The sequence below is a fragment of the Scyliorhinus torazame genome, chromosome 4, assembly GCF_047496885.1.
Source record: "Scyliorhinus torazame isolate Kashiwa2021f chromosome 4, sScyTor2.1, whole genome shotgun sequence".
NCBI lineage: Eukaryota > Metazoa > Chordata > Chondrichthyes > Carcharhiniformes > Scyliorhinidae > Scyliorhinus > Scyliorhinus torazame.
Window position 1 is genome coordinate 256,751,161 of NC_092710.1, and position 27,793 is coordinate 256,778,953.

The 27,793-nt window shown below is 41.4% G+C and overlaps 1 protein-coding gene across 1 annotated transcript in view; it reads right to left on the reverse strand.

Annotated features, from left to right (window-relative positions):
* The window catches only part of LOC140411488 (uncharacterized), a 193,586-nt gene that overhangs the window by 113,582 nt on the left and 52,211 nt on the right, over positions 1-27,793 (reverse strand). Inside the window, exons 3-4 of the mRNA XM_072500580.1 lie at positions 16,631-16,672; positions 8,961-12,616 (exon numbers count right to left, since the gene is read on the reverse strand). Of these exons, the coding sequence (XP_072356681.1) occupies positions 8,961-12,616; positions 16,631-16,672 (3,698 nt within the window). The remainder of the gene's footprint in view (positions 1-8,960; positions 12,617-16,630; positions 16,673-27,793) is intronic.

The following is a 27,793-nucleotide window of genomic DNA, read 5'->3' on the forward strand; positions in this document are numbered from 1 at the left end:
TTAGGGTTTTTTTTTAAATTGGAGATCATTCACTCGCACAAATGCAACTTTCCACCTATCTGCCCAAGTCTGAAAGTTGGGCAAGTCTTTCTGTACATGTGTCTAGGCAGCTTCAGTTTACGAGTGACAAACTGCACTGAAAGCTGTGCAATCAGCAGTGCCCACTTCTGACTGTACGATGGAAGATCAATAATGAAACAACTGAAGATGGCTGGGCTTAAGACGCTACCCTAAGCAACACCTGCAGTCCGAGTTTGAGACAATTGGTCTCCAAAATCTGCAACCATTTTCCTTTTTCTAAGTAGCCAATGAAGTTTCCCCAGAGTACCACTAAATTAAATTTTGCAGGGCTCCATGGTGCCACATTTGGTCAAATGCTGCCTTAATGTCAAGTGAAAAGCCACTTTCATCTCATGAATTCAACTCACATTTGGACGGAAGCCACAATGAGATCTGGAGCAGTGGTCCTGGTGAAGCTGAAACTAAGCATCGCTGAGCAGGTCATTGCTGAGTAAGTGACACTTGATAGCACTGCCAACAACACCTTCTCTCACTTTGAGTAACTGATGAGCTGGTCATTGGCTTTAATGGATTGGTCTGGCTTTTTGCAGACAGGACATACGAGGCAATTTTCCACAATTTCAGGTGGATGTCAGTGGTGTGCTGGAACAACTTGGTTAGAGATGGGACTAGTACTGGGGTACATTTCTTCAGTACTACAGCAGGGATCCTGTCAGAGCTCAATACCTTTGCTGTCCCCAGTGTGTTCAGCTGTTTCTTGATACCATGAGGAGTGAATTGTATTGGTTGTCTATGATGATAGGACACAGCTTTTGAATTATTATAATCATATAATCCTTTTTAATGTTATAAGCTTGATTCAATTTTCAGAACCTATGCACTTTTTTGGTTACAAAAAACATTTAATTTTCAGATTCCATTTCAGCTGAACATAATACACCAAGATCCATCTTTTCTTGAAACCTTAAACTGAGAAAAATGTAAAGTGGTCGCTCGAGATTTTGTATCCGAGATACTAACGGTGTAGGAAGGTGTTATCCAGGGAAAACTAGGACATCAGCGCCACGTTAAGATTTTATATCTTCAAGAAAATTAAACATCAACTAGGACGAGGCAGCACGGGAAGGAAACCATTTCGGTGATTTGATCCGAACCAATCTCGTAATCAGAGTTTGTGCTTAAAACATGAATTTGCATCCAACTTTAGTGACTAATGCCTAGAATAAAGTGCTGCGGGATATAAACTGTAATTGCAGTGTATATATTTCACTTTTGAGTGCTTCATTCAAAAGTTACCGCTGAGATACAGATCATTTTCCATGGCTTGTTTTCGGCCCTCGTCTACACATCAGTCATTTTCTTGATAATTTTGGACAATAGTTTTAGGATCTTGCAAAAGCCCCAAATTTGCTCAGGTTCACACATTTCTCATTTGCATAATAGTAACTGCACTAAGAATTTGGAAATGCAAATGCATTAATTAGGTGATAATGATGGATGTGTTTAAGTGGTTTAAATGCTTACTTTTACAAAACAGTCAAAATCTTAATCCAGTAATTCATACAGAAAAGCTACAAAACATTTCAGTCATGCCTTTCTATAATTCTTTTTCTCTGATGAGTCAATGCATTCAGTGATCTGCAACTACACAGAAATTGTTCTTTCAAAAAGAGTTTCTTAAAAGAAAATAAATAGTAATAGTACGATATGCACAGCTTGTTAAAGCAACTAAATCAGTTCAAACCAATAATCACACTTCCTCAAAAGCAAAATACTGCAGGTGCTGGAAATCTGAAATAAGAACACAATATGCTGAAAATGTTCAGGTCAGGCAACCTTTGTGGAGAGAAATAAGGACAACAATCTTTCATCAAAACAGAAGGAATATAGAAATGTTTTAAAGACAGTGGAAGGGTAGGGCGCAGGAATAACAAAAGGGAATGTCTGTGATAGGGTGGAGGACAGGAGCATAAGTAACAAAAAGTTTCAAAACAAAAACTTGATCTTTCAAAAGTCACTGGAGTCAGGGAAAGTCCCAGAGGATTGGAAAATCGCTGTTGTAACCCCCCTGTTCAAGAAGGGAACAAGGAAAAAGATGGAAAATTATAGGCCAATTAGCCGAACCTCGGTTGTTGGCAAGATTCTAGAATCCATTGTTAAGGATGAGATTTCTAAATTCTTGGAAGTGCAGGGTCGGATTAGGACAAATCAGCATGGATTTAGTAAGGGGAGGTCGTGCCTGACAAACCTGTTAAGAGTTCTTTGAAGAGATAACAAATAGATTAGACCAAGGAGAGCCAATGGATGTTATCTATCTTGACTTCCAAAAGGCCTTTGATAAGGTGCCTCACGGGAGACTGCTGAGTAAAATAAGGGCCCATGGTATTCGAGGCAAGGTACTAACATGGATTGATGATTGGCTGTTAGGCAGAAGGCAGAGAGTTGGGATAAAAGGTTCTTTTTCGGAATGGCAACCGGTGGTGAGTGGTGTCCCGCAGGGTTCAGTGTTGGGGCCACAGCTGTTCTCTTTATATATTAACGATCTAGATGACGGGACTGGGGGCATTCTGGCTAAGTTTGCCGATGATACAAAGATAGGTGGAGGGGCAGGTAGTATGGGAGGAGGTGGGGAGGCTGCAGAAAGATTTAGACAGTTTAGGAGAGTGGTCCAAGAAATGGCTGATGAAATTCAACGTGGGCAAGTGCGAGGTCTTGCACTTTGGAAAAAAGAATAGAGGCATGGACTATTTTCTAAACGGTGACAAAATTCATAATGCTGAAGTGCAAAGGGACTTGGGAGTCCTAGTCCAGGATTCTCTAAAGGTAAATGTGCAGGTTGAGTCCGTAATTAAGAAAGCAAATGCAATGTTGTCATTTATCTCAAGAGGCTTGGAATATAAAAGCAGGGATGGACTTCTGAAGTTTTATAAAGCATTAGCTAGGCCCCATTTAGAATACTGTGAGCAATTTTGGGCCCCACACCTCAGGAAGGACATACTGGCACTGGAGTGGGTCCAGCAGAGATTCACACGGATGATCCCAGGAATGGTAGGCCTGACATACGATGAACGTCTGAGGATCCTGGGATTATATTCATTGGAGTTTAGGAGGTTGAAGGGAGATCAAATAGAAACTTACAAGATAATGAATGGCTTCGATAGGGTGGACGTAGGGAAGTTGTTTCCATTAGCAGGGGAGACTAGGACCCGGGGGCACAGTCTTAGAATAAAAGGGAGTCACTTTAGAACAGAGATGAGGAGAACTTTCTTCAGCCAGAGAGTGGTGGGTCTGTGGAATTCATTGCCACGGAGGGCGGTGGAGGCCGGGACGTTGAGTGTCTTTAAGACAGAAGTTGATAAGTTCTTGATTTCTCGAGGGATTAAGGGCTATGGAGAGAGAGCGGGTAAATGGAGTTGAAATCAGCCATGATTGAATGGTGGAGTGGACTCGATGGGCCGAATGGCCTTACTTCCGCTCCTATGTCTTATGGTCTAACTTCATGGTGCAAAAGCCAAAGAGTAATGTGTATAAAAAAGGAACAAAGACAGTGTCTAGATCAGGCAGGAATGGCTACAAAGCAGCCATCTGAATGCAACATGAAGGGATAAAGAAACAAGGCAGCTAACAAAAAAAAAAATGGAGGCAAAAGTTATGATCTAATTTTTGTTGAACTCAGTAGAGTCCAGAAGGCTGTAGAGTCCGGAGACAAAAGATAAGGTGCTGTTCCTTTAGCTTGTGTTGAGCACATGCACAGCACGATGGATTAGCATTCCATCACTTTTAACATCTGGCACTGAACAGCAAGGGAGCTTTCCCCTGCTCAATTTCCGACACAGACCAGTTCCCACTCGAGTACACCTGACGATCCCAGATTACCCAAGGAGCCCCATGCGGACAGTGGTCTGAGCAGGGATACCTGATCAACACAGACAACAGTCCAGAATTCCCAACCTCAGCCTCCCAGAAGCAGGATTAAATGTGAATATCACGCCCCTTACCCTTTTGCATCATGAAATCTTTTGTTAAATAATCTCTCCTGCCTTCCAGTTGATCTCAGATCATCTCTTTTGTTCTTACCCCCTACTTCCTCTTCTACTGGTTTAAAAACCCTTACACTTCCATCTTCCTGCTCTTCTGATAAAACATTAACCCTGTTTCTCTCCACAGATGCTAGCTGGCGTGCTCGAGTAGCTCCAGCATTTTCTGTTTCTCAAAACCACATTTTTTCTTTGCATTAGGGCTATACATTTAGTCAAATGCCATGATCTTCCATCATCTTTTGAGAGGTGTCAATTAATCAGCATTCCAGTAACAGTACATCAAGCGTGCATCCAGTAAGAAATTGTGCTGGCTATGACATTCCTCGGCCTTTATTTTACACAATAGACTGCAACTGTGATAGTGCACTAATTGATCGATCCAGGTTACAGACTTCTATAGCAAATGGTTAATTATAAAAAAGGCAAAACTAAATGACCCTTTAAGCTCACAAATAAAACTTTTGTACAAAGTACTCATGTTTTGTGCAATTGTCTAGTTTCCAACACTATCTGGATTATCTATTCTCTCCCCCTTTGAGCAAGGAATCCACTGTAGCTTGACAGTACAATGCCTGTAGTTTTGCTGTTAACTAAATAATCCCATGGAAAATAAGAGATTAGACAAAAGCAAACTTTTTGACAAGCTTATTAAAATTACTAACACATACTGTCAACTTTTGTTTCTGGATCTCTTTTCTTCTGGGCACTTCTGAATTCAGCCCTATGTTGTTCTTAATCATTTTGAAAATTATTGGAAATCATGATCAGAGAAACGTTTTAAAAATGTTTCAGTGGTAAAGAAGTGTCCGGTTGTCAGTTTGACTTCAGGTTATAACAGTAAAATTTCAGAGCTCTTAACGTGAAGCACAAAGTTACAGCAGTAAATCTTGAAACACCTAGAAAAATCTTCGCAGCCCTGCTGGCATGTTAGCAGGCAGAGGGAGGGGGAGAGAGAGAGAGAGAGAGAGAGAGAGAGAGAGGCGTGTGTGTGTATGTTTGGGGGGGGGGGGGGGGAGAAAAGAGAAGAGACCCCATTAAAAAAGCCCAGGATGGCCTTCCTGCCCAACCATGACTTGTCCATGATTTTAACCTGGGGAGTGGGGAGGAGAGAAAGAGAGAGCGAGAGAGAGAACCTTGAGGAGAGGGAGGACCCCATAAAATCATAAAGTTCCCTGAGCGGCCTTCCTTCCGAACCATGGCCAGCCCATAATTTTACCTAGGGCAAGCGTGCCTAGGGTGGCTTGCCTGTTCTTTGCCCCAATTGAGGACCTTAATTGGCCACTTGAGGGTCACTTTCCACCCAGCACAATTTATTGGCTGGGGTTCAGGGACTGGGGACTCTGCTCAAGTTTTGGATGGAAAGGTGGGAGGACGACGCAGTCAATACTAGTCCCCTTTCCAGATCAGCCTCCATGCTCCATTTCTGGATGTTGCTGCCCCTATCTGGCCTTGCCATCACCTACTTGGTCCTGTGGGCTTCATCACTTAGACTGATGGCATGCTGATTGACCCAATAGTGCCCAGTGCCCCAAATGATGTTGCTGGAACGGCAGAGCTGCTAGCCAATGTGAATGACGGGCAGGATTTCCACCCGAGTGAAGGGCAGAAGTCCCACCTCCAGCTAATTAACATTCCTTGAAACATTTAATATCCGCTGGGCAGCCTGGCTTGCAGGGCTGTATTCCCCTGTGATCTCTTAAGGTAGCAAGGAACACTGACTCGGGGGAAAAGAGCAAAATGAATAAAAATTGGATTGAGGAAGAAAAAGCCAAAAATCTCTCAACAGTAATTAAAAGGTGAAGGAATTAGACACCGCACTTTAAAGGTTACCTTTCATTGACAGTTTGTTTGGCTGTAGTTAAAGATTAACACAATATTAAAAAGGGATACTTTGACGGAAATAGAAGAGCCCACTTTCTGTCTAGATAAAGGAACATGGTGCTGCTCAATGCATTTGTATGATCAGCCACATAGTAAGGTGTTACTTTCACACAGTTTACAGAAATGTTGGTGCATCTCGGGCAACAACTTACGGATTTCCCTGCTTCACTCTGTACCTGCCCTCACCTGGACTTGCTGTGCAACGTGTGCAGGAACAGTGAGCTGTTACATTTTCAATAAATTCTGGGCTAACATTACAGCAACAGTTTGCCCAGTAAAACAATAAACTTCAAATTATTGCAACATTTTGTTAGCTATGAAAACTTCAAGCTGCACTCGCAATTCTGAATAAAATTATTTCCATTAGTTACTTCAACATCTCACTTTACTTAAATAAGGTTTGATTTCTAATGGAAGGGTTTTTACATTCAAGAAACTACAGGCTATATATGTTCAAAACATAGTGCATGGTTTAATCACACTACTGAAAAAAGTCCTACAGGAAGCAGTGTTTCTTTATAGAACAGCAGCAATGTGGCTTGAATACTTATCTTTGTGACTAAAATTCATCATTTAGAAGGCAAGGTCCTTTTTGCAGAAGCCAGTGCTCTCCTGGGGAATGAATTCAGAAGCGAAAACCTTGTTTTTTGTGTGACTGTAATAATTTGGCTGAATTTGAATGCAGTTCGCCAGTGCCTCAAGGCAAATGGAGAATAAACTGGTCTTTAGATGCAACCTTGATTTGTCAACATAAAAATAGAGAATGCTAGGAACATTCAGCAGGATGGCAGTATCTTGTTGAGAACAACCAATATAAGCCACACCATTATGATCCAGATCTTTCCTGTGCAAGCTTGATAAGTAATCTACTGATAGAAGTCCAGCAGACAATCTCCTCCCATTTAATCACCCCACCACTTTATCTTCTCCTGCATTAACTGCCAACTCCAAATAATTGCAGTTTAAAATTTACACTTTAATATGCACTTCCAAAATTTAAATCAAAGCAAATGACCCTTGGCACCCCTGAGCCGAGTTTCATGTTGGTAAGGAACTGAACAAATCCCGCCTGCACAAATTTGATTGCCAAGCCTATATTACAGTTCCCAAGTCAAAGCATAAACAAAGTGCCATTCCTAAGCTTTTTTTGTGCATATCAGATTTCAGTGAGGTTGCACTGATCTGTAACAAATGCAACACATTGAAGGGCACCGCTCTTATCCAAAAACCAGATTAAGTATCAGCGCTTGCTGAATTGGAACTTATTTAGGGTTAGTAATCAACAATTCGAAATTGAAATGAATGAACATGTGATTTGTTTCTGGTTTTGCAGACATCTGCCTTGCTGCAGGGTAACTGGAATTCCCCAGAGTGCTTCACACAACGCATTGGATGTTGCAGTGTTATTGCACAAGAAAGAGGGAATATGCACACTACACCCTAAATAAATGTTTTTTTGTCTTACTGGCCAGAAATAGACATTTCATTTCCAGGGCATCTAGAACAAAACCAGAACGGTTCCAATTGTAATAAAGCCAAGTTTGGACCTACTGTTAGGTTAGGGCATTCATTCCAAACTGGCAGAGATAGTTAAATTTACAACCGAATTGAGGATTATAACGATATCCCAATGACCTGTCTGCTGCGGAAAAAGCAGCATTTGACGGACAAGCATATACTTAGAATCATGGAATGCTATAGCACAGAAGTAGGCCACTGACCCTTCATGTTTATACTGACTCTGCAAAAACAACTCACTTAGTCCTATTCCCCTGCCTTTTGCCCACAGCACTGCAATTTTTATTCCTTTTAGATAATTATCCAATTCCTTTTTGTAAGCCACAATTGAACCCGCCTCCACCACACACTCTGGCAGTGCATTCCAGATCCTGACTACTCTCGTTTTTGAGAACTTCGATCAAATCTCCTCTCAGCCTTCTCTTCTTAATCACAACTGCTGCTGAAGTGGTTTATTTTGGCATGTCAAGACAACAGCCAGATTAAAAGATGCATTTTAGAAGCACAATATTAAATGAAGCTCTCAAATCAAAACTAAATATAGAAATTAATGAAAAAAATCACAACCCATGCTTTATTTTTTTTTAATGTGATTAAACACTCTCTTCAGATTTAATCTAAATCAACAACCCCAGTGTAAATCAACTGTAGTATGACTGGGAAAACTGAAGCGATTCAGTTTCCCCCCCAAAAAAGAACATATACAGCTTTGTATATTCAGCCAGTCACTGATCAATGCAAGGCTATAATGGAACTGCAGTATCTCTCATCTGCTAAAGTACATTCATTAGGCTATTTAGCTATCAATGCCTATTTACATCATTTTAAACAAAGAAAACATAACTGAAGAAAAACCATGGATGAGGGAAAAATATTCAGTCCACCTCTCCAGTACCCTAACTGTCCCATTATATCATGAATGCCCCGTAGTTTTATTCACCAATATATCACCAAACATTTACCATATTGTTTTGAGTAAAGTTCTTTCTAAGAATCTAATTTAAATGGACTTTTCACTGACAAATTTATGACCTCTGGCTTTACCTTACTGAAACCTACCGGTTGCAATAAAAATGAGCTGCTTAAGATAGGTGGACATTCCACCAAATTAACCAGACTACCAGGCTTCACTCTACTGTGTTATACAAACAAAGCTTGCTAATGTGCACACTGATGCATTTTTAAGATTTACAATGATTTCAAGTAAAGATGTATAAGTGGCACACTGCCTACTGTTCATCAGAAACAGGTTTCTACATTTTGGCCCTGCTAAGTCTCTTCAGTCTCATGACGCTGCTTTCACTGGAGGGTTCCCTCGCCCACACGTGTTCACCATTACAACTTTTTAAGTTACTTCACTGCAATATGTAGTGGAAACATCTGCGTGCTTCTGCACCACTCCTTATTTCTGAGTCTACCAAGGTTGAGTGCCGCCCATCACAACAGCCATCTCTGTCCTTCCCATTGGATGCTTTCCCTTTATTGCACAATTAGACTTTAACTTATGTGAACCCTGGCATGCCGCTTGAGGTTGGTCATAGAAGCACACGAGTAGTTACATTGGTCACATTGGAAAGTTTCTTTCTTTATATGGTTCCCCATATGCCGTTTGAGGTTGCCCAGTTGGGCAGAGACATAGTTACACTGTGAACATTTATATGGCCTTCTGTAGTTGTGTATGTTCATGTGTCTTATGAGGTTGCTCTGGTACTGGGAGGCAAAATTGCACAATTTGCAAGAGAAGACTTTTTGTTCTTTGCTAAGGCTATTCTCATTCTCCTCTTCTTGCTTTATCTCCATCCTTTCCATGTGATTCTGTTTGTGGCGTTTGAAGGCTGCCTTGCTGTCGGATACAAACTTGCATTGGGTACACTGGTAGGATTCCTTTCCTGCATGCGTTCGAAGGTGCCTTTTGACATTGACTAATTGGGTGGAAGCATAATTGCACTGGCTGCATTTAAAGGGCTTTTCTCCTTTGTGGCTCCTGATGTGTCGGTTAAGATTCCCCAACTCTATAGTTTCATAATAGCAATGCGAACATTTATACTGTCTCTTCCGTTTCAAATTTCTTGAAACACGGCTGGGGAAAGAACTGCTCGCCTCACAGGAGGGAGGCTCATCATTTTCAAGGTTATCTTCCTGCGCAGATAGACCATTCTCTGTCTCCTTTTTTATGCTAATGCTGTCCGGTTGTACCAGATCAGCTATTTCAGAAGGGGAGGAATCCACATGGCTAGATACTTGTTTCATGTGTGTTTGCAAGTGCCTCTTCAAATTTGCAAAATTAATGGATGCATAATTACACTTGTTGCATTTAAATGGCCTTACACCCAAATGAACTTGGATGTGGCGCTTGAAGTTCCCAGATTGCTTGGTGGTATAGTTGCAGTGGGAACACTGATACTCACTTTTGCTGTTGCTGTGTGTTTTCATATGTGCTTTCATGTGCATTATAAAGTGGTTGGGGTACTGGGTGACAAAACTGCACAATTTGCAAGAGAAGGTGTTTTCACTACTTTGATGGACAATTGTCTCTTTGGAAGGCAGCTGGGGGTCACTAGACACAGAGCCTGAACTGTGCGTTTTCATGTGCCCCATTAAATCATTTAAATGTTCTGTGATGAAGTCACACAAATTGCAAGAAAAACGTTTCTGAGCATTTTCACCCTCGCTTTCTTCCTCCAACTGTAGCTCTTCATTGTCCATGTGATTCTGCAAGTGCCTTTTCCAGCTGGTTATGCTGCAAGTAGAATAGGAGCGTTGGTCACATTGGAAAGACTTTTTACCTGTGCGAAGCTGTTGGACACCCATGTTTTTCCTGGTCACATCTGCATGCGTCTTCATGTGCCTTGCAAGAATACTTGGGTACTGGGCTTTAAAATTACACAACACACAACAATAGGGTTTCTCAGATTTCACTGAATTGCTGCCCTCCCCCAAGAATGTCTTTTCTGTGTGAATTTGCTTGTGTCGCTTCAAATTCTCCATGCGGCTACAAGTGTAATTACACTCACTACACCTGAAAGGTTTTTCCCCAGTGTGGATCAATATGTGCCGTTTAAGGTTACCTTGCTGCACTGTTGCATATTCACAGTAGTGACACTTGTAGGGTTTCTCTGAATTGTGTGTTTTCATATGCCTCATGAGGTGGCCTGGGTACTCCGAGACAAAGTTACACAGCTTGCAGGAATAAAGCTCCTGGTCTTTTTCATTCCCATTTTCATCGTCTTCCAACAGCAATTCTTTCTTGACATGGCTCTCCTTATGTTCCTTTAATTCCACTGCACTGCTGCAGGTGTAATAACAGATGCCGCATTTGAACGACTTGGGCCGAGTATGAGTTAATATGTGACGTTTGAGATTTCCTGACTGGTGAGATGCATATTCGCACTGATCACATTTGAAGGGCTTTTCTCCCAGATGAATCCGGATGTGCCGTTGTAGATTCCCTGATAAAGAAGATACATAATTACAATATGTACATTTGTAAGGCTTCTTTTCTCCACTTCCAGTTTTCTCAGTGTGGTCTTGTTGGTGCTGTTTTAGATTGGCCATGTTGTCACAGACATAGTCACACAAGCGACATTTGAGCGATTTTTTGTATGCGTGTGTCTGCCTGTGCCTCTTAAGGTGCCCTGACTGATAAGTTGCATAGTCACATTGGCCACATTTGAAGGGTTTCTCTCCCAGGTGAATTCGAGTGTGCCTTTGGAGGTTCCCCAAAAGTAACGATGTATAATCACAATATAAACATTTGTAAGGCTTCTCCTCTCCAACTTTTGTTGCAACTTGCTCGGGAGTATTGGTTGAGGCTTTGTTGGTGACAGTTTGTTTATCCTGCAGATGCTTTTCCTTATCTTGTTGAAGCTTTTCTTTTATGTGAGTCTCTTTGTGCTGTTTTAAGTCTAATAAGTTACCACAGCTGTAGCCACAGCTCCGGCATTTGAACATTTTTTCACGTGTGTGAGTGAGCGAATGACGTTTAAGATTCCCCATTTGACAGGAGGAATAATCGCATTTGTCGCACTTGAAAGGTTTTTCTCCCAGGTGAATGCGGGTGTGTCTCTGAAGATTTCCGAGCAATGGTGATGCATAGCTACAATACAAACATTTATAAGGCTTCTCCTCACTCTTTGCTTTCATCGTGGTTGCATCCGAATCATTATTTTGGAGTAAACTTTTGTCATCTTTGTGGTTTTGTTTGTGTCGCATTAAATCTGCCATACTGGCCCCTGTATAGTCACACTGACTACATTTGAAGGATTTTTTCCTAGTGTGTATCAGCATATGACGTTTGAGATTACCCATCTGACCAGATGCATAATCACACTGGTTGCATGTAAAAGACTTTTTCTGGGTATGTGTGAGCTTATGGCGCTTCAAGTTCCCCGACTGGCCAGTTGCATAGTAGCACTGGTCACACTTAAAGGGTTTTTCTCCAAGGTGGATTCGGATGTGACGCTGTAGATTCCCCATCAATGATGATGTATAGCTGCAGTATGAGCAGTGGTAAAACTTCTTATCTTCACTTCCTCCAGTGGATATGTCACAGTCTGCCTGCGAGGGGGAGAGCTTCTTTGAAACAGGGCTCTCTTTTCGTTCCGACGGAGGTTTCTTTTTCATGTGCTTTCTCTTGTGCCGTGTTAGGGTGATCATATGATCACAGGCAAAATCGCAGCAGCTGCATCTGATTGCCTTTTTCTGAGTTTGGGTTTGCACAAGGGCTTCGAATTGGTCAGATGCATTGTCACATCTCAAAGGCTTCTGGCCTTCACAATTCAGGAAATGACACTTAACCATGTCCACGTGATTAGTTTTAGAATTGCTGTCAGAGCATTTATAGAGCTTTTCGTCAAGTGCTTGGGTTTTGTTCTGACTGTCACAATGCATGGAAGTTTCCTCAAAGCTACAGTCTTCTTCCAACATAATGCCCACACCAGCTTCCATGTTGTTCTGATTGACAAAACCATTTGTCTGCTGAGGGGAACCGTCACAACAGCCTGTCAGCATTTTAAGCGGCTTTGGGGTAGATTTTACTTGGTTACCCACCATCTCTACATCATTTTGCTGTTCCTTTCCAGTTTTGAGTCGTTTGCAGCTTGGCGAAAACTCCCCACCATTGTCATTTGCATCACTAAAGTCCAAGCTATCAGAACCTGCAAATAAAAATCAACACAAGCAATCAGTTTATTGGGCATTGCCAGCTGGTAAAAAACAACATAAATAAAGTCTCATTTTATCAACAGAGCTACAATACCAGCAGTTGTGATGGGCAACAATCACGGTGCAGAGTATATTAGTTCAGTATTATACTAATATGGTATACTTATTTTTCTGCATTTTCATTTCCAGCACCTTTTATAAAAAGACATTGGGTTTAACAAAAAAACAAACATAAATGCAGCAATTAGATGTGGTGGTGTTCTGAATATAAGCTGCTATGTGGTAAAAGTCAAAACAAAGCCACAAAAAAAAAAAAAACAATAAATGTGCACCAAGTTGTATTAGATCGATGGGTCTCTGACAGAGAGCTAGAAGACTTAATTCTCATTCAGGTTGGAGCTTAACCCAGACATGTAGGATGGAAATCTCTGGATTATATTATAGTTACTATACTTCAAAAAATGATCCACTGGTTATGAGATATCTTAATGACTATAAGGCAGAATTACAAGCTTTTCATCTTTGCTGACTAATAAAAAAAGAACTTGGATAGTTTGCAGTCTTCTTATAATGAATGCAAATCTTGCCTGTAAAACAACACCCAGAAACTCAAAGGATGTGGAATTAAAAAGTGCCGGGGGGAGAAAAAAGATAAAATTTCTGCAAAAGCAAAGAGGGAGGGATGCCTTTTAGGGAGCATGGTGGGGTGGATGTGGTGGTCGCGGGAGGTACAAATCATTATTTTGGGAAGGTGTTAAAAGGAACTTTAATCTAGATCCAAGCCAGAGGATAGTTGACCCAAGGGTTTTCATCACAGACATTTGGGGAAAATTCCTCACCATCTGCATGGGCCTAATATTCATATACTCAAAACATCTGAAATATATATAGTAATTAAAAAGGAAAAAAAAAACACAGCAGTTTATATAATGAGTTAAAGCTCCACCTTATTTCGGTCTTCAGTGTTCGCATTCTGAAATGCTTGTCATATGACGAGTGAAATCTCTTTACTGCGAAGTACACATATAAAGTACATAATCAGAAAATACCCAGCCAAGGTTAAATTTTAAACTGACAGCACAAAGGAAGGTTAGTTCAACTGGCAGTTCAGGGCAGAATGTGGCAGACCATGGTCAAAACCAGACAGAGAATGCAGATGGGCAGCCACAACTGACTGTTTGCCTATTTCAGGAATTTCTACGTTTTTGATGAGGGACTAGGCGACTTCCCTCGAGTCTCATTTAGGCAAAGGGTTCAACTGCTATTTTTTCCTGGATGATCTTCCTACAGGTATGTTACATCTAGATCATACACAGATATAGAAAAAAAGAGTTCTAACTCTTTTCCTGGTTTGCACATCTTTTCAGTGTGCCATGCTGGGGTACAATTCCATGGGCAAAATCCATTATCTCAGGTAGTGAATGCCAAAAGGTTGCTTGCTTGGATGGAGAGGCAAGGACAGATGGGTAGATTTTTTTTTTTTTTTTTCCATTGAATTTAAATTCCACCACCTGCTGTGGTGAGATTTGAACCCGTGTCCCTGGAGCAATAGCCTGGACTGCTCATTTACCTATCCAGTGGCATCACCATGATGCTATCATCTCCCTCCCGATATATCTAGTCAGCAGGAATCATTGGATAATGATCAAGAGTGAGTATCTTTGCTATTTTCTTTCTCCCTGACCGTGGTAGTGAAGATATAGCTCAGTGGGCCCCTATATGGGGCGGCACGGTAGCGCAGTGGTTAGCACTCTTGCTTCACAGCTCCAGCGTCCCAGGATCGATTCCCGGCTTGGGTCACTGTCTGTGTGGAGTTTGCACGCTCTCCTGTGTCTGCGTGGGTTTCCTTCTGGTGCTCCGGTTTCCTTCCACAGTCCAAAGATGTGCAGGTTAGATGCAGTGACCATGCTAAATTGCCCTTAGTGTCCAAAAAAAAAAAGATTGGGTGGGGTTACTGGGATAGGGTGGAGATGTGGGCTTGGTAGGATTCTCTTGCCAGGGGTGGTGCAGACTTGATGGGCCGAATGGCACTGTAAATTCTAGGATTCTAGGATTCTCTATGCCTGCTGTGCTGAAGATCTTCTTTTTCTCTATAGATCCAAATTGAAATGTGGACTTTACAGCTCTGTATGACCCAGTAAGAATGCAATTGGTACATTTAGATAGTGAACCATTGAGAGCGCCAAGCATTTTGTAAATGTGTAAACCACTCAACTAGGAGTGATGCTGGAATGCCAGCACGTTAGAATAGGAGACTCAAACAAAAATTCAAACTTAATCTTCATTAGAATATGGATTGCAACATCTTATGAGGAAACCTTTTTGAAAAACTGTATTTTTAAGATGGCAGTTCTTTGTTGCCTCTGGTGTGTCATTGGGCAAATAGTTAAAGCTATGGTATCAGAATCCACAAGTAAACATTGTCATTCCCAAAATCCTCAGGTTAACTGAACAGGGGGAAAAAAATGAACCAGAACAGAAAAGGAGAACAGCAATGTCTACATGGGCTTTAGAAGTGATTATAACCAGAAACATTGCATTCATTGGGCAACAGTCGACACACAACACTTGGAAAACAATTATTCCCTTCATTGTTGTGAAAATCACAACAAAGCATCAACATTTCTGTCTTAGAGGCTAAACTGATGAAATCATGATCATAGAATCTACAGTGCAGAAGCAGGCCATTTGGTCCATCGAGTCTGCACCAGCCCTCAGAAAGAACACTCCACTTATCCCCACACTTCCACCCTATCCCCGTAACCCAGTAATCCCACCTAACCTTTTCAGACACCAAGGGTAATTTAGCATGGCCAATCTACCTAATCTGTACATTTTTGGACTGTGGGAGGAAAATCTTTGGACAGAGAGGAAACCAGAGCACCCGGAGGAAACCCACTCAGACACGGGGAGAACGTGCAGACTCCACACAGGCAGTGACCGAAGCCGGGAATCTAACCTGGGACCCTGGAGCTGTGAATCAACAGTGCTAACCACTGTGCTCAGCAGCAGTAAGAAAAGCAAATGAGGTACACAGTTGCATTAGCAGGATCCGAACATTTGGATATATTTGGTTGTTTGGGGCACTGACCACACCCAATCCTGCAGGTTAAGTCTGCCCTTGAGCAACAATGGCGATTCTACTCATTAGGAATAGAAATTCTGAGGAATGTTTAAAAACTGTAGCTTTTCTACTTCAGAGATGCTGGAGCAGTAACAGTTGAAATATTGAAAGCTGTGGATATAATTGGAAAAAAAGGAGCCAATTGTTCACTATGGCGTAGGTTTTACAACCTACAAATTTGGAGGGTCAGGAGTAGAAAGAAGCCAGGTAACTTCAGACGTTATTTTTCCACCCAAAGGCTGGTCATGCTGCAGAAAGTTTCAAAAAAAGTTACTTAAAACACAATATTAATGAGTTGAAGAGATAATTAAATGCCTTTCTGGAGGAAGAGGCAATGAAAAGTGGATTTATAAAACATGGCCCAGGTTATAGGACAAAATATCTTTACCCTGTTCCTAAAAATTCTAGTATTATGACGTTAGCTTCCTTAGTGATAGGACTGCAAGTCTAGAAACAATATCAAGTAAAAAGATAACACGTTGTACCTCATTAGAAAAGTAGCAGCAGTTCGGTAGGTAGTTAAACAGAAGACAAGAAAAATAATTTACATATAATAAGATTTACATGTTGGTAAGATCACAGCTGTAACCTGCCAGCCACTTTTAAACAATACCACTTCAGGCTGCCAACAAGGCTTGGTGGCTCAATGGTAAATTAAGCAAATATTTAGTCTTGCAAAGCTAAACTACTTCTAGAAAGCAGGTGTAGTCATACCTTAAGAAAACCTTGTGTCATAATTAAGAAAACAAGTCATGTTGCCCATCACTGACCAGAAGTAACGCTACTCTGCTGAAATTTACTTAAAACAAAACAATTATTTTCACAAACAGTCAATATGTAAATGCAAATAAAATTTCTATTTCTGTGCAGTAGCGCTACTTACCATAGCAGATTGGTTTTAAGGCCCAAGTATGATCCAGGGTCACTGAAGAACAAAGACCAAGTGGATAAATGGTTTGTTTTCCTTGCGCAACCAAATTCGTAGTTTTGAAAAAAATATACTCTATAAGGTTATAGAACTGCTGCAACAGTCTGCTTACAAATATAGAAAAATTCCTATTTTAAAACAGAGGCCATGCAAGCCACTTCCTTTGGTCAGGTACATGGAACCCGAGACGCATCTCAAATTGACTTGTTCCCTTTTTTAAAAAAAACTAATTCACAGAACGTGGATGTCGTTTGCCAGGTAAACTATTGCCCATCCTTAACTGCCCTTCAAGTGGTGGTGGTGAACCGCCTTCTTGACAATGAAGGAGCTTGCTAGGTCATTTCAGAGGGCAGTTAAGAGTTAATCTCATTGCTGTGATTCTGAAGTCACATAGTCAGATTGGATAAGGGCAGCAGATTTCCTTTCCTGAAGGACATCAGTGACCCAGATGGGCTATTACAATAATCCAACAGTTAAATGGTCACCCTTGGTGTCATTGTGGGATTTAACTCAAAGTTGCTGAATCACTAATCCAGAAACAATCTCAACGCCACTATTTCTGGTACAGACGCAATGGGACAAATGGCCTCCTTCGGCCTTGTGACAACTCAGCGATTCTGTTATGTAAATACATCTTCTTTTACTTTGTGATGCTATTGGGAAGGGAAGGGGACTATGGAGACTTGCATATCCTCCCAAATTAAATTAACTAAAAATGTATTACAAAACATGAGTGGATTTACTTAACTCAATCTGGAGTAAAAGTTTTAAATTGAGGAACTGCAAATTTTACAAAACTGAGAAGTGATTTGGCTGAGGTGGGATGGACAAGTAGCTAAAGGATAAATCAGCGGTAAATCAATGGGAAGCATTAATAAGTGAGACCCCTTCCAAAAATGGTACTGTCAAATCTAGACCCCCATGGTTGTCTAGAAAAATTCGGGGAAGATTAAACCGAAAAAAGATAGCTTATGATAGTCACAAAAACTCAACCCTGCAGATAGCCTAGAGTTGTCGAGAAAGTACAGGGCTCAAGGAATAAGGAAATCAAAGAGGGGGCATGAAAAGATATCAGCAAGCAAGATTAAGGGAAACCCAAAGGAGCTTTACCAGTATATAAAGAGCAAAAGGATAGTTAGTTAAGGAAGAGGTTGGACCTATCAGAGACAAAGAGGAGAAAAAAAAAGAAACCAGCTGCTCATTTTAATCCCATTTTCCAGCACCATGTCTGTGGCCTTGCAGGTTACAGCAGTTCAGTTGCAGATCCTGGTACCTTTTAGCTGGGTTGAACATTTCAGCCTCAACCACCAATTTGGGCAGTGAATTCCAGACACCCACCACCCTCTTGATGAAGAGGCTTTTCCTCACGTCTCCTCTAATTCTTCAACCAATCATCTATTACCCCTGGTAATTAGCCCCTCAGCGGAGTAATTGGAAGCGACGTAATTAATATTCAGTCATTCAGCATGAAATGCTATAACCACTGTTACTGTAGTGCAGAGCACCAGGATAATGTTCAACTCGGTGACTGATTTAAGGACAACTAGGGAATTCTGCTCAACCCAAGATTATGACAGGTAAATAGCACAAGAGATCATGGAATGAGTTGCTTCACATGGTTTAAGAGGTCTTTTGTTCCACAGGCCATGGGGTCACTTCCCCAAAAAGATGCAATGTGTCATCATTTTACCCAAACACCTATAGATATACTGTCAATTCCATGTAAATAAATTGGTGCTATCATTCCTGTTGTCAGAACAACTACACCATTCCAATTGCAAAATGAGTGCCAGAGCAACTGCTCATATTTGCTTAGACTCAAAAGCAATGTTACTCCTTTCTGTGCAAGCATGGTTGCTTCTGATACAGACACAGAAAGTTATATCAAGTTCCTTGGCCTTTCACAGTAACTTCATACTTGTGACAATAAAAGATTATTATTAACCATTATGTACATTTCCTAGCCATGACTTGAGAAAACTTGGACTTGAGACAAAATGCAATTCCAATTATTCATACGTTAATGCTCGGTATACAGAAAAGACCACAAACTTAATTTGACCCAAAGACAGAAGCACATGACAGTACTCTGTAAGAGATGGCGAATACAAAGATGGCCTTTTTTGACATTTAAATTTGTGATAACGTCTGGATTGAAACTGATACGTTGAAAAAGCTGTTCGTACTCAAGCTAAACGTTGAAAAAGCTGTTCGTACTCAAGCTAGTACGTACCATCATCAAAACACAATCCAAATTCAAGCACAACCTCTCCCAACAAATCAGACATGAATTTCTCAGTAAAAGACTAAAGAAAAATAAAATTGCCTCTCAAATTGTGTCACTGGTGTTATAAAAGTTCACAACTTGATAATGAAGGAAAGCAAGTAAGAATGTCACAGATTTGACAGGGTGTGCAGTGTTTCTGTACAAAGTCATCCATAGCTCACTTGATACATGGAACAATGCAAGAGGTTAGAGACATGAAGGGATGATGGTGTAACGGTAATATTGCTGGGTTAGTAAATGTTCTGTAAATTTAGTAAATTTAGAATTGAAGGATAACATCAGTATCATTGCTGTAAAAACCCATCTAGTTCATTAACGTCCTTTAGGGGCCCTGGGAGTCCTCAACATTGATCTCAGACCTCATATGAAGTCTCATGGCATCAAACAAGGGCAAGAAAACCTCCTGCTGATTATCACCCATCACCTTCCCTCAGCTGATCAAGTTAAATTCCAATTGGAAAAAAACACCGAGGGTGACAAGGGCACATAGTGTGTGTGTATTCTGGGTGGTGAATTTCAATGGTCATTACTAAGGTTGGCCCAGTAACATGATCGAGCTGGCCGAGGCCTGAAGGACATCACTGCGAGACTGCGTCTGTGGTAGATGATAAGGAAACCAAGAGGGAAAAACTTCCTTGACCTCATCCTCATTAATCAACCCGTCACAGGTGCATCTGCCATGAGAGCATTAGTAGGAGTGACCACCACACAGTCCTTGTCGAGATGAAGTTGTGGCACTACTACTGTGCTAAATGGGATAGATTCAGGACAGATACAGCAACTCAAATTTGGACATGAAGCACTGTTAGCTATCAGCAGAACTGTATTCAACCACAATTGGTGACTTCAAGGCCTAGCCTGAAGTCACTTTACCATGAGCATCAAGCCAGAGGATCAGCCCTGGTTCAATGATGAGTGCAGGAGCAGCACCAGGTATACATAAAAATGAGGTGCAAACTTGGTGAAACTACAACACAGGATGGTATGCATGCTGAACAGCAAGCAGCATGCAATAGACAGAGTTAAGCAATCCCTGAACCAACAGATACATTCTACAGTCCTACCATATCCAGTCCTGAATGGAGGTAGACAATTAAACAACGAGCCAGAGCAGGTGGCTCCGCAAACATCCACATTCTCAATATCGAATGAACTCAGCATATCAGTGCACAAGAGGCTGAAACATCTGCAACCATCTGTACCAGAAGTACCAAGTCGATGGTCCATCTCAACCTCCTCTCAAATGCCCCAAAATCACAGATGTCAGACATAAGCCAACTCAATTCACTCCATGATGTCAAGAAGTGGCTGACGCTGCTGGATGCTGCAAAGGCCCTGGGCACTGACAACATTCCAGAAGTAGTGTTGAAGACATGCTCTCGAGCACTAGATTTCAACACTCCTAGCCAAGTTCTTCCAGTACAGCTACAACACAGGCATCTACCCAATATAGGAGAAAATTGCCCAGGTGTACTCTATCCACAAAAAGCAGGACAAATCCAATCTGATTAGTTATCGCCCCTTCAGGTTACTCTCCATCAAAGGTACCGTTGGCAATGCTGTTAAGTGGCATTTACTTAGCAATAGTCTATTCACTGATATGCAGTTTGGCTTCCACTAGGACAACTTGGTTTAAGCCTTGATCCAAACTTGGACAAAAAAAGCTGATTTCCAGGCAAAGTGATTGCCAGCACTTGACCAAGGGTGGCATTGCAGAATCCAAGCTACATTACAGTCAATGGGAATCAGAGGGGAAAATGTCCGTTGGTTGGAGTTACACCAGGCTTGAAAGAAGATGGTTGTGGTTGCTGGAGACCAATCATCTCAGCTCCAGTGCACTTCTGCAGGGGTATCTCAGGGCAGTTCCCTGGAGAGAGTTGCTTCATCAATGATCTTCCTGGGTAGTGGGGGCGGCATGGTGACACAGTGGTTAGCACTTCTGCCTCATGGTGCAGAAGTTCGATCCTGGTCCTGGGTCACCGACCGTGTGGAGTTTGCACATTCTCCTCGTGTCTGCGTGGGTCTCACCACCACAACTCAAAAGATGTGCAAGGAAGGTGGATTGGTCACATTAAATTGCCCCTTAATGAGACAAAGAAAATCAATGATCTTCCTTTCATCAGGGCAGAAATGGGAATTCTTGTTGATGATTACACGATGTTTAGTGCCATTTGCAACTCCTCAGATACAGAATCAGTGTGTCGATAGACAGCAAGTCCTGGCTAACATTCAGATTGGAAAGTAACATTCATGCCACACAAATGAACAGCTCCAACAAGAGAGAATCTAACTATCTCTGTTTAATATTTAAGAGCACTGACATCACTGAATTCCCCCACCATCAAAATCCTGGGGTTACCATTGACCAGAAACTTAACTGGACCAGCGATATAAATACTGTGTCGACAAGAGCAGGTCAGAGGCTGGAAATTCTGTCAGGATGTGAGGTGATACATTTTGGTAGATTGAATCGGGGAAGGACCTACTCAGTTGATGGCAGGGTGTTGGGAAGAGTAATAGAACAAAGAGATCTAGAGTACAGGTTCATAGCTCCTTGAAAGTGGAGTCACAGGTGGACAGGGTGGTGCAGGTGGACAGGGTGGTGAAGAAGGCATTCGGCATGCTTGGTTTCAGTGGTCAGAACACGGAATACAGGAGCTGGGATGTCTTGTGGAAGTTGTACAAGATGGCCACACTTGGAATACTGTGTTCAGTTCTGGTCCACTATTAAAGAAAGATTATCAAACCGGAAAGAGTGCAGTAAATATTTACTAGGATGCTACCCGGACTTGATGGTATGAGTTACAAGGAGAGGCTGGATAGGCTGGGACTTTTTTCTCCCTGGGCGTAGGAGGCTTAGGGGTGATCTTATAGAGGTCTATAAAATAATGATGGGCATACATAGACAAGATAGATAGTCAACATCTTTTCCGAAAGCTAGGAGAGTCTAAAACTAGAGGGCAAAGGTTTAAGGCGAGAGGGCAGAGATACAAAAGGGTCCAGAGGGGCAATGTTTTCACACAAAGGGTGGTGAGTGTTTGGAATGAGCTGCCAGAGGGAATAGAGGCAGGTACAATTTTGTTGTTTAAAAAAGCATTTAGACAATTATATAGGTAAGATGGGTACAGAGGGATATGGGCCAAATGCGGGCAATTGGGATTAGCTTAGTGTTAAAAACTGAGCGGCATGGAGAAGTTGGCCGAAGGGCCTATTTCTACACTGTAAATCTCTATGACTCTAAACTCTTATGAGTACCTCACCTCCTGACTCCCCAAAGCCTGTTCACCATCTACAAGGCGCAAGTCAGGAATGTGATGGAATACTCTCCACTTGCTTGAATGACTGCAGTTCCGACATTACCCTGGACAAAATTGTCCACTTAAAAGGGATCAGCAGCCCATCCACCACCTTAAACATTCACTCCCCTCACCATAATATGAAGTCTTACAACACCAGGTTACAGTCCAACAGGTTTGTTTCGAATCACCAGCTTTCAGAGCACAGCTCCTCCCTCAGGTGAATATATATATATATATATATATATATATGTATGACAAAGTCAAAGATGCAAGACCACCATGGTGGCAGCAGTCTGTACCATCTACAAGATGCACTGTAGCATCTCACCAAATCAACTTTGACAGCACCTTGGAAACGTGACCATTACCATCTAGAAGGACAAGAGCAGCAGACGCATAGGAACACCACCAGCTGCAAGCTCCCCTCCAAGTCACACACAACCCCGACTTGAAACTATATTGCCGTTCCTTCACTGTCACTGGATCAAAAACCTGGAACTTCCTAAAAGCACTGTGGGTGTACCTGTGCCAGGTGGACTACAGCTGCAAATGGTAGACTTCCACCTTCTTGAGAGAAATTTGGAGGAATAATAAATGTTGGCTTTGTCAGCGGCACTCGTCATGTGTCACGTGTCAGGCCTGGAAGAACCAAAAATCCTGACGAGTAAAGTTCCCCAACTTTCTAAAATCTGGATTCAATCCAACACAGCTAATAGGATGCAAGACTCCAAGCATATGAAATCAGTTCACACATCCTCTACCCATTTTGTACCATAGATGGCAAAACGCCACTAATTCAACTAACAGATAATTTCATTCAGAGAGGTCAGCGAAAGCAGAAAAAGAGGTAAAAATCACATCAGTTTCCATTAGTGAGAGCACAGTAAAATGAGCTTTCCCCCGGAGCTACTTGCCCAGGGAACCGATTGGTGTGGAACAATGACACACACGCGCACACAAAAAAAATTCCTTTTGGTTCCAATAAAATTGAAGCTAAAAAGGCTGGGAGGAAACCATTTCTACTACAGAGCATGCAAGTGAAAATGTAAACCGGCAGATCATAAGTGCACCTCATGTACAAAATATTTCATGTTATCAATACCATATATCAGGCAGATTTGAGGTGTGCTGCAGCCATACTGCAATTCGCCCCGAGCTGAACATTTTCAGACAAGTTTAATAGTGCAAGGACAAAACATACATGGCCACCTTGATGACAAATGGCACACTGTTGAAAAAGGTTCATACGAAAGCAATTTGTCTCGAAAAAAATATAAAGTGCCACAATAACTGTGGAATTCAATAATGGATCATACTAGCTCTTGGGAGTAAGTGGATTGTTTCCCCAAGTTTCAAACTGTATCTTATTACAGTCTTTGAAAGTTACACATTGTCTGATGTACATGCATAATTTCACAAAATTTAAAAAAAAAAAAGCTCTTTACAATTCAAAAGCAACTGCACAACTATATAAATGACTTCAATCTTGTAATGTTTCATTCCTCAATATCCTGACACAAGAACAGAAGAATTAGGAGCAGGAATCATGGAATTTACAGGAGGCCATTCAATCCCTCGAGCCTGCTCCACCATTCAATAAGGTAATTTCTGATCTGATTGTGACAATTATCTTAACACAAACCATATATTAAAACCAATGCAGCAACTTTGGATAACCTTTCTGAAAAGTTTCCTTCCTTTGGAATAAGTGGTGAATGTGAGACAGTGGTTTATCAGGCCCGATTGAACAATCTACAGGATGTCGGTATTAACTACAGTTTCTCCAGAACTGTCTATCTAGCCCGAATATCCCAAACTGATTGCAATAGATCATTTTTCAAAAATGTACAATAACAGATTCCACAATATAATTCAGAGCATTCCTGTATTTGATGCATTCCATCAGGTATGGCAGTGGACACACAGATTCAGGTACTTTCTTCAGACCGGATTTAAGTTAAGGATGGTAGTTTTCTTTCCATTATCACAAAGAATACTTCCACATCCTGAAGTTTCTGTTTTCTAAATATTTACTGGAAAAGGTAATGACTTAATCTTTTTAAATCAGATGACACATTCCTCAAAAAAATTGAACTAAATGTTTGGAATAAGTTTAAAAAATGAAAAAAGTGCTTGGATACTTTGCATTAATGGGTCCTGAAGGTTGTTTGATTCGTTTCTGAGGATATGGCATTTGAGATTCACACTCTGGTTGCAACTCTAGTTTCAAGTGTCACATTTGAACAGCTTGCTGGCTAAGTTGCTGCTCTGGTGATGTTTCACATTGGCTATGTTGCTGAAGGCATAGTCACAGTCTTTATTTTTGAAGTGCTTCTCGTCTATGTGAATTCACATGTGCCACTTGAGGTTTTCCAGCTGGCTGATTAACAAAATTTGTGGTTCGGTCAGAGGTGGTGTCCTCTTCCTATAAACCCTGGAGGCTACATTTTGGGCTGTTTTGATATGTCATTCTGTCCAGCTGCTGTGGACGTCCGGCCATCATCAGGCTGCAATTAAGATAAAGGGATAAACAATTCAGAATTTGCTTCTGTCTCTAGACTCTTAGTATGTATCTACTGGTCTGTCTCGTATTCTGTATTTAGTCTTTTTTATGTGGAAGGATACTCATCATTACTAGTTATGTGAAGACCAATCGCAAACCACTGAATCTGCAAATAAAATTCAATGCACCATCTTAAAAGTGCAAGTTAGTAAACGGTAATTTTGTTCTGATAGAAGTGGGAAAATCTGCCTTAAACTATTTAAACTAATGGGTATAGCTTTGTTATATTGTTCCATTTAATTTAGCAGCAAAACCTCCTAATTGCTGAGTGACAGTGATCCATTTCCTCTCTTGATCTGGATGGTCAGCAGTTTGTAAGCTCCCTGTTCTATAATGTGCTTCTTCACAAATAAACAATCAAGTTTTTCCAGTGGGTTGACAAGAGGGAGATAAACGGACAAAGAGAGAACAAACATAATCACGCCAACCGATAATTCTCAGCAGTTTCTCCAGAAACAAGACAGCTACGTTGAGATGTATCACTCCATTTCTTGTAATATTACATTTGATAAGAAACTTCAACTATTTTAAAATATTTCTGCCCTTGTCTGAACGTTTTGACTTTTGCTTAGGGAAGACTCTGTGATCCCATGCAAGAAAAGAGGGAGACAGAAAGCAGGAAACTTTAGGCCAGTTAGCCTAACATCAGTTATTTGGAAAATGCTAGAATCCATTATTAAGGAGGCAGTTGCAGATATTCAGAAAATCATAATACAAACAGGCTTTGTGAAAGGTAAATTGTGTTTGACAAATTTATTAAGAGTTCTTTCAGGATGTAACAAGCAGGGGGCGGGGGGGGGGGTGGGGAATAAAGGAGAACCAATAGATGGCGCATATCTGGATTTCCAAAAGGCATTCGATAAGGTGCCATGTAAAATTTCATTACACAAGAACAGAACTAGTGTCAGGGGTGATATATTAGCATGGATAAAGGATTAGTTAACTAACAGGAAACCGAATAGGGAATAGACAATCTTCAGATTGGCAAACTAATTAGTGGGGTGCTACAGGGTTTGGTGCTGGGGCCTCAGCTATATTGATCTGTATTAATGACGGAACCAACTGCATTGAAGACACATTTACGAAAGATTAAAAAAACGATAGGAAAGCAAGTTATGAGGAGGATACCAAGAGTCTGCAAACGAATATGGACAAATTAAGTGAATGCGTAAAAAGTTGGCAGATGCAGAGTATAATATGGGAAAATTTGAGGGTGTTCACCTTGGTAGGAAGAATTAGAAATGCAGATTATTTAAATGAAGAGAGACTGCTGAATGCTGCAGTACAGAGGGATCTGGGTGTCCCTTTACATGAATCACAAAATGGTAGGATGCAGATACAAGTAATTAGGAAGGCAAATGCCATCTTGGCACTTATTGCAAGGCAGATTACGTATAAAAGACGGGAATCATTGCTGCAACTGACATTGATGAGGCCACACTTGAGAGTACTGTGTACAATTTTGGTCTCCTTAAGTAGGAGAGATATACTTCCACTGAAAGCAGTTCAGACATGGTTCACAGGGCTGATTCCTAGGATGAAGAGGTTAATTAATGAGGCAAGTTTGAGCCTATACACGGTAGCCTTTAGAGAGAGAAAGGCGATCTTACTGAAAGATTTAAGATTCTGAGGGGGCTTAACAGGGTAGGCACTAGGAAGGTGTTTAATTTTGTTGGGAAATGGAGCACAAGGGGGCACAGTTTAAAATGGAGTCTCCCATTTAAGACTGAGATGAGGAGGAATTTCTCCTCCGAGAGGTTCGTTCGCCTTTGGAATTCTCTTCCTCAGAGAGCAGTGGAGGCTGGGTCATTGAATATACATATTCAAGGCGGAGTTAGCCAGATATTTGATTGACAAGTGACTTGAGGGTTATGGGACAGGGAAGAAATCGGAGGAAAGGCCACAATCAGATTTGACAATCGTATTGAATGGCGGAGCAGGTTCAAGAGCACTTCCAACTCCTATTTCTAATGTGCTTATGGCACACTGCAGAATCAGACCTAAACCATTCTCTATGTACAACCAAAGTGGAGGAATCAGTGCCAATCAATGCAGCCTTTTAGCGGAGATGGAACGGGTTTATCATCAAACATTCCAATTGTAGTCCCCAAATAGAAATGACAAGAACCTGGCGCAATTGCCTCCTATCCTGACCCAAGGCACAAATCTCAAATGCCGTATCAAAAATGCTGCATTACCAGAGACTAAGGATCAAAACAAAGTAAGTGTGGAATAAAAATAGTACAGATTAGAGCAGAAAGTTATAAAAGGGATGGACAAATTAAGCAGATTGGCAAAACTATGAGAGATGGAGTTCAATGTGGGCAAGTGTTATTTTTCATCCAAGGTAGATAGATTGGAGAAAGGAACTAGGATCAGCAGCTGGACAGAATGATGATCAAAACTGCCAAAACGTAGCCTGCAAAGTTTATCAGGAGAGGGAGAGAGAAAAAGGAGGAGAATTACAGACCGGTTAGCCTGACATCAGTAGCAGGGAAACGCTAGAATCTATTAGGATCCACAAATATTCACTCCCTCTATCACCGATGCACAACAGCAGCAATGTGTGTCATCTACACGATGCACTGCAGTAACTCACCAAGGCTCCTTAAGCAGCACCTTCCAAACTCACGACCACTACCATCTAGAAGGACACGAACAGCAGATACATGGGAACCCCACCACCTGAAAGTTCTGCTCCAGGTGACTCATCATCCTGACTTGGAAATATGTTGCCATTCCTTCACTGTCGCTAGGTCAAAATCCTGCAACTCCCCCCTAACTGCACAGTGGGTGTACCTACACCATCTGGACTGCAGAAGTTCAAGGAGGCAGCTCACCACCACCATCTCAAAGACAATTAGGAATGGGCAATAAATGCCTATCTAGCAACTCCAACATCCCATAAAGATGAATTTAAAAAATAAAGTAAAGTATGTGATAACTGGATACTTACAAATTAATGGTAG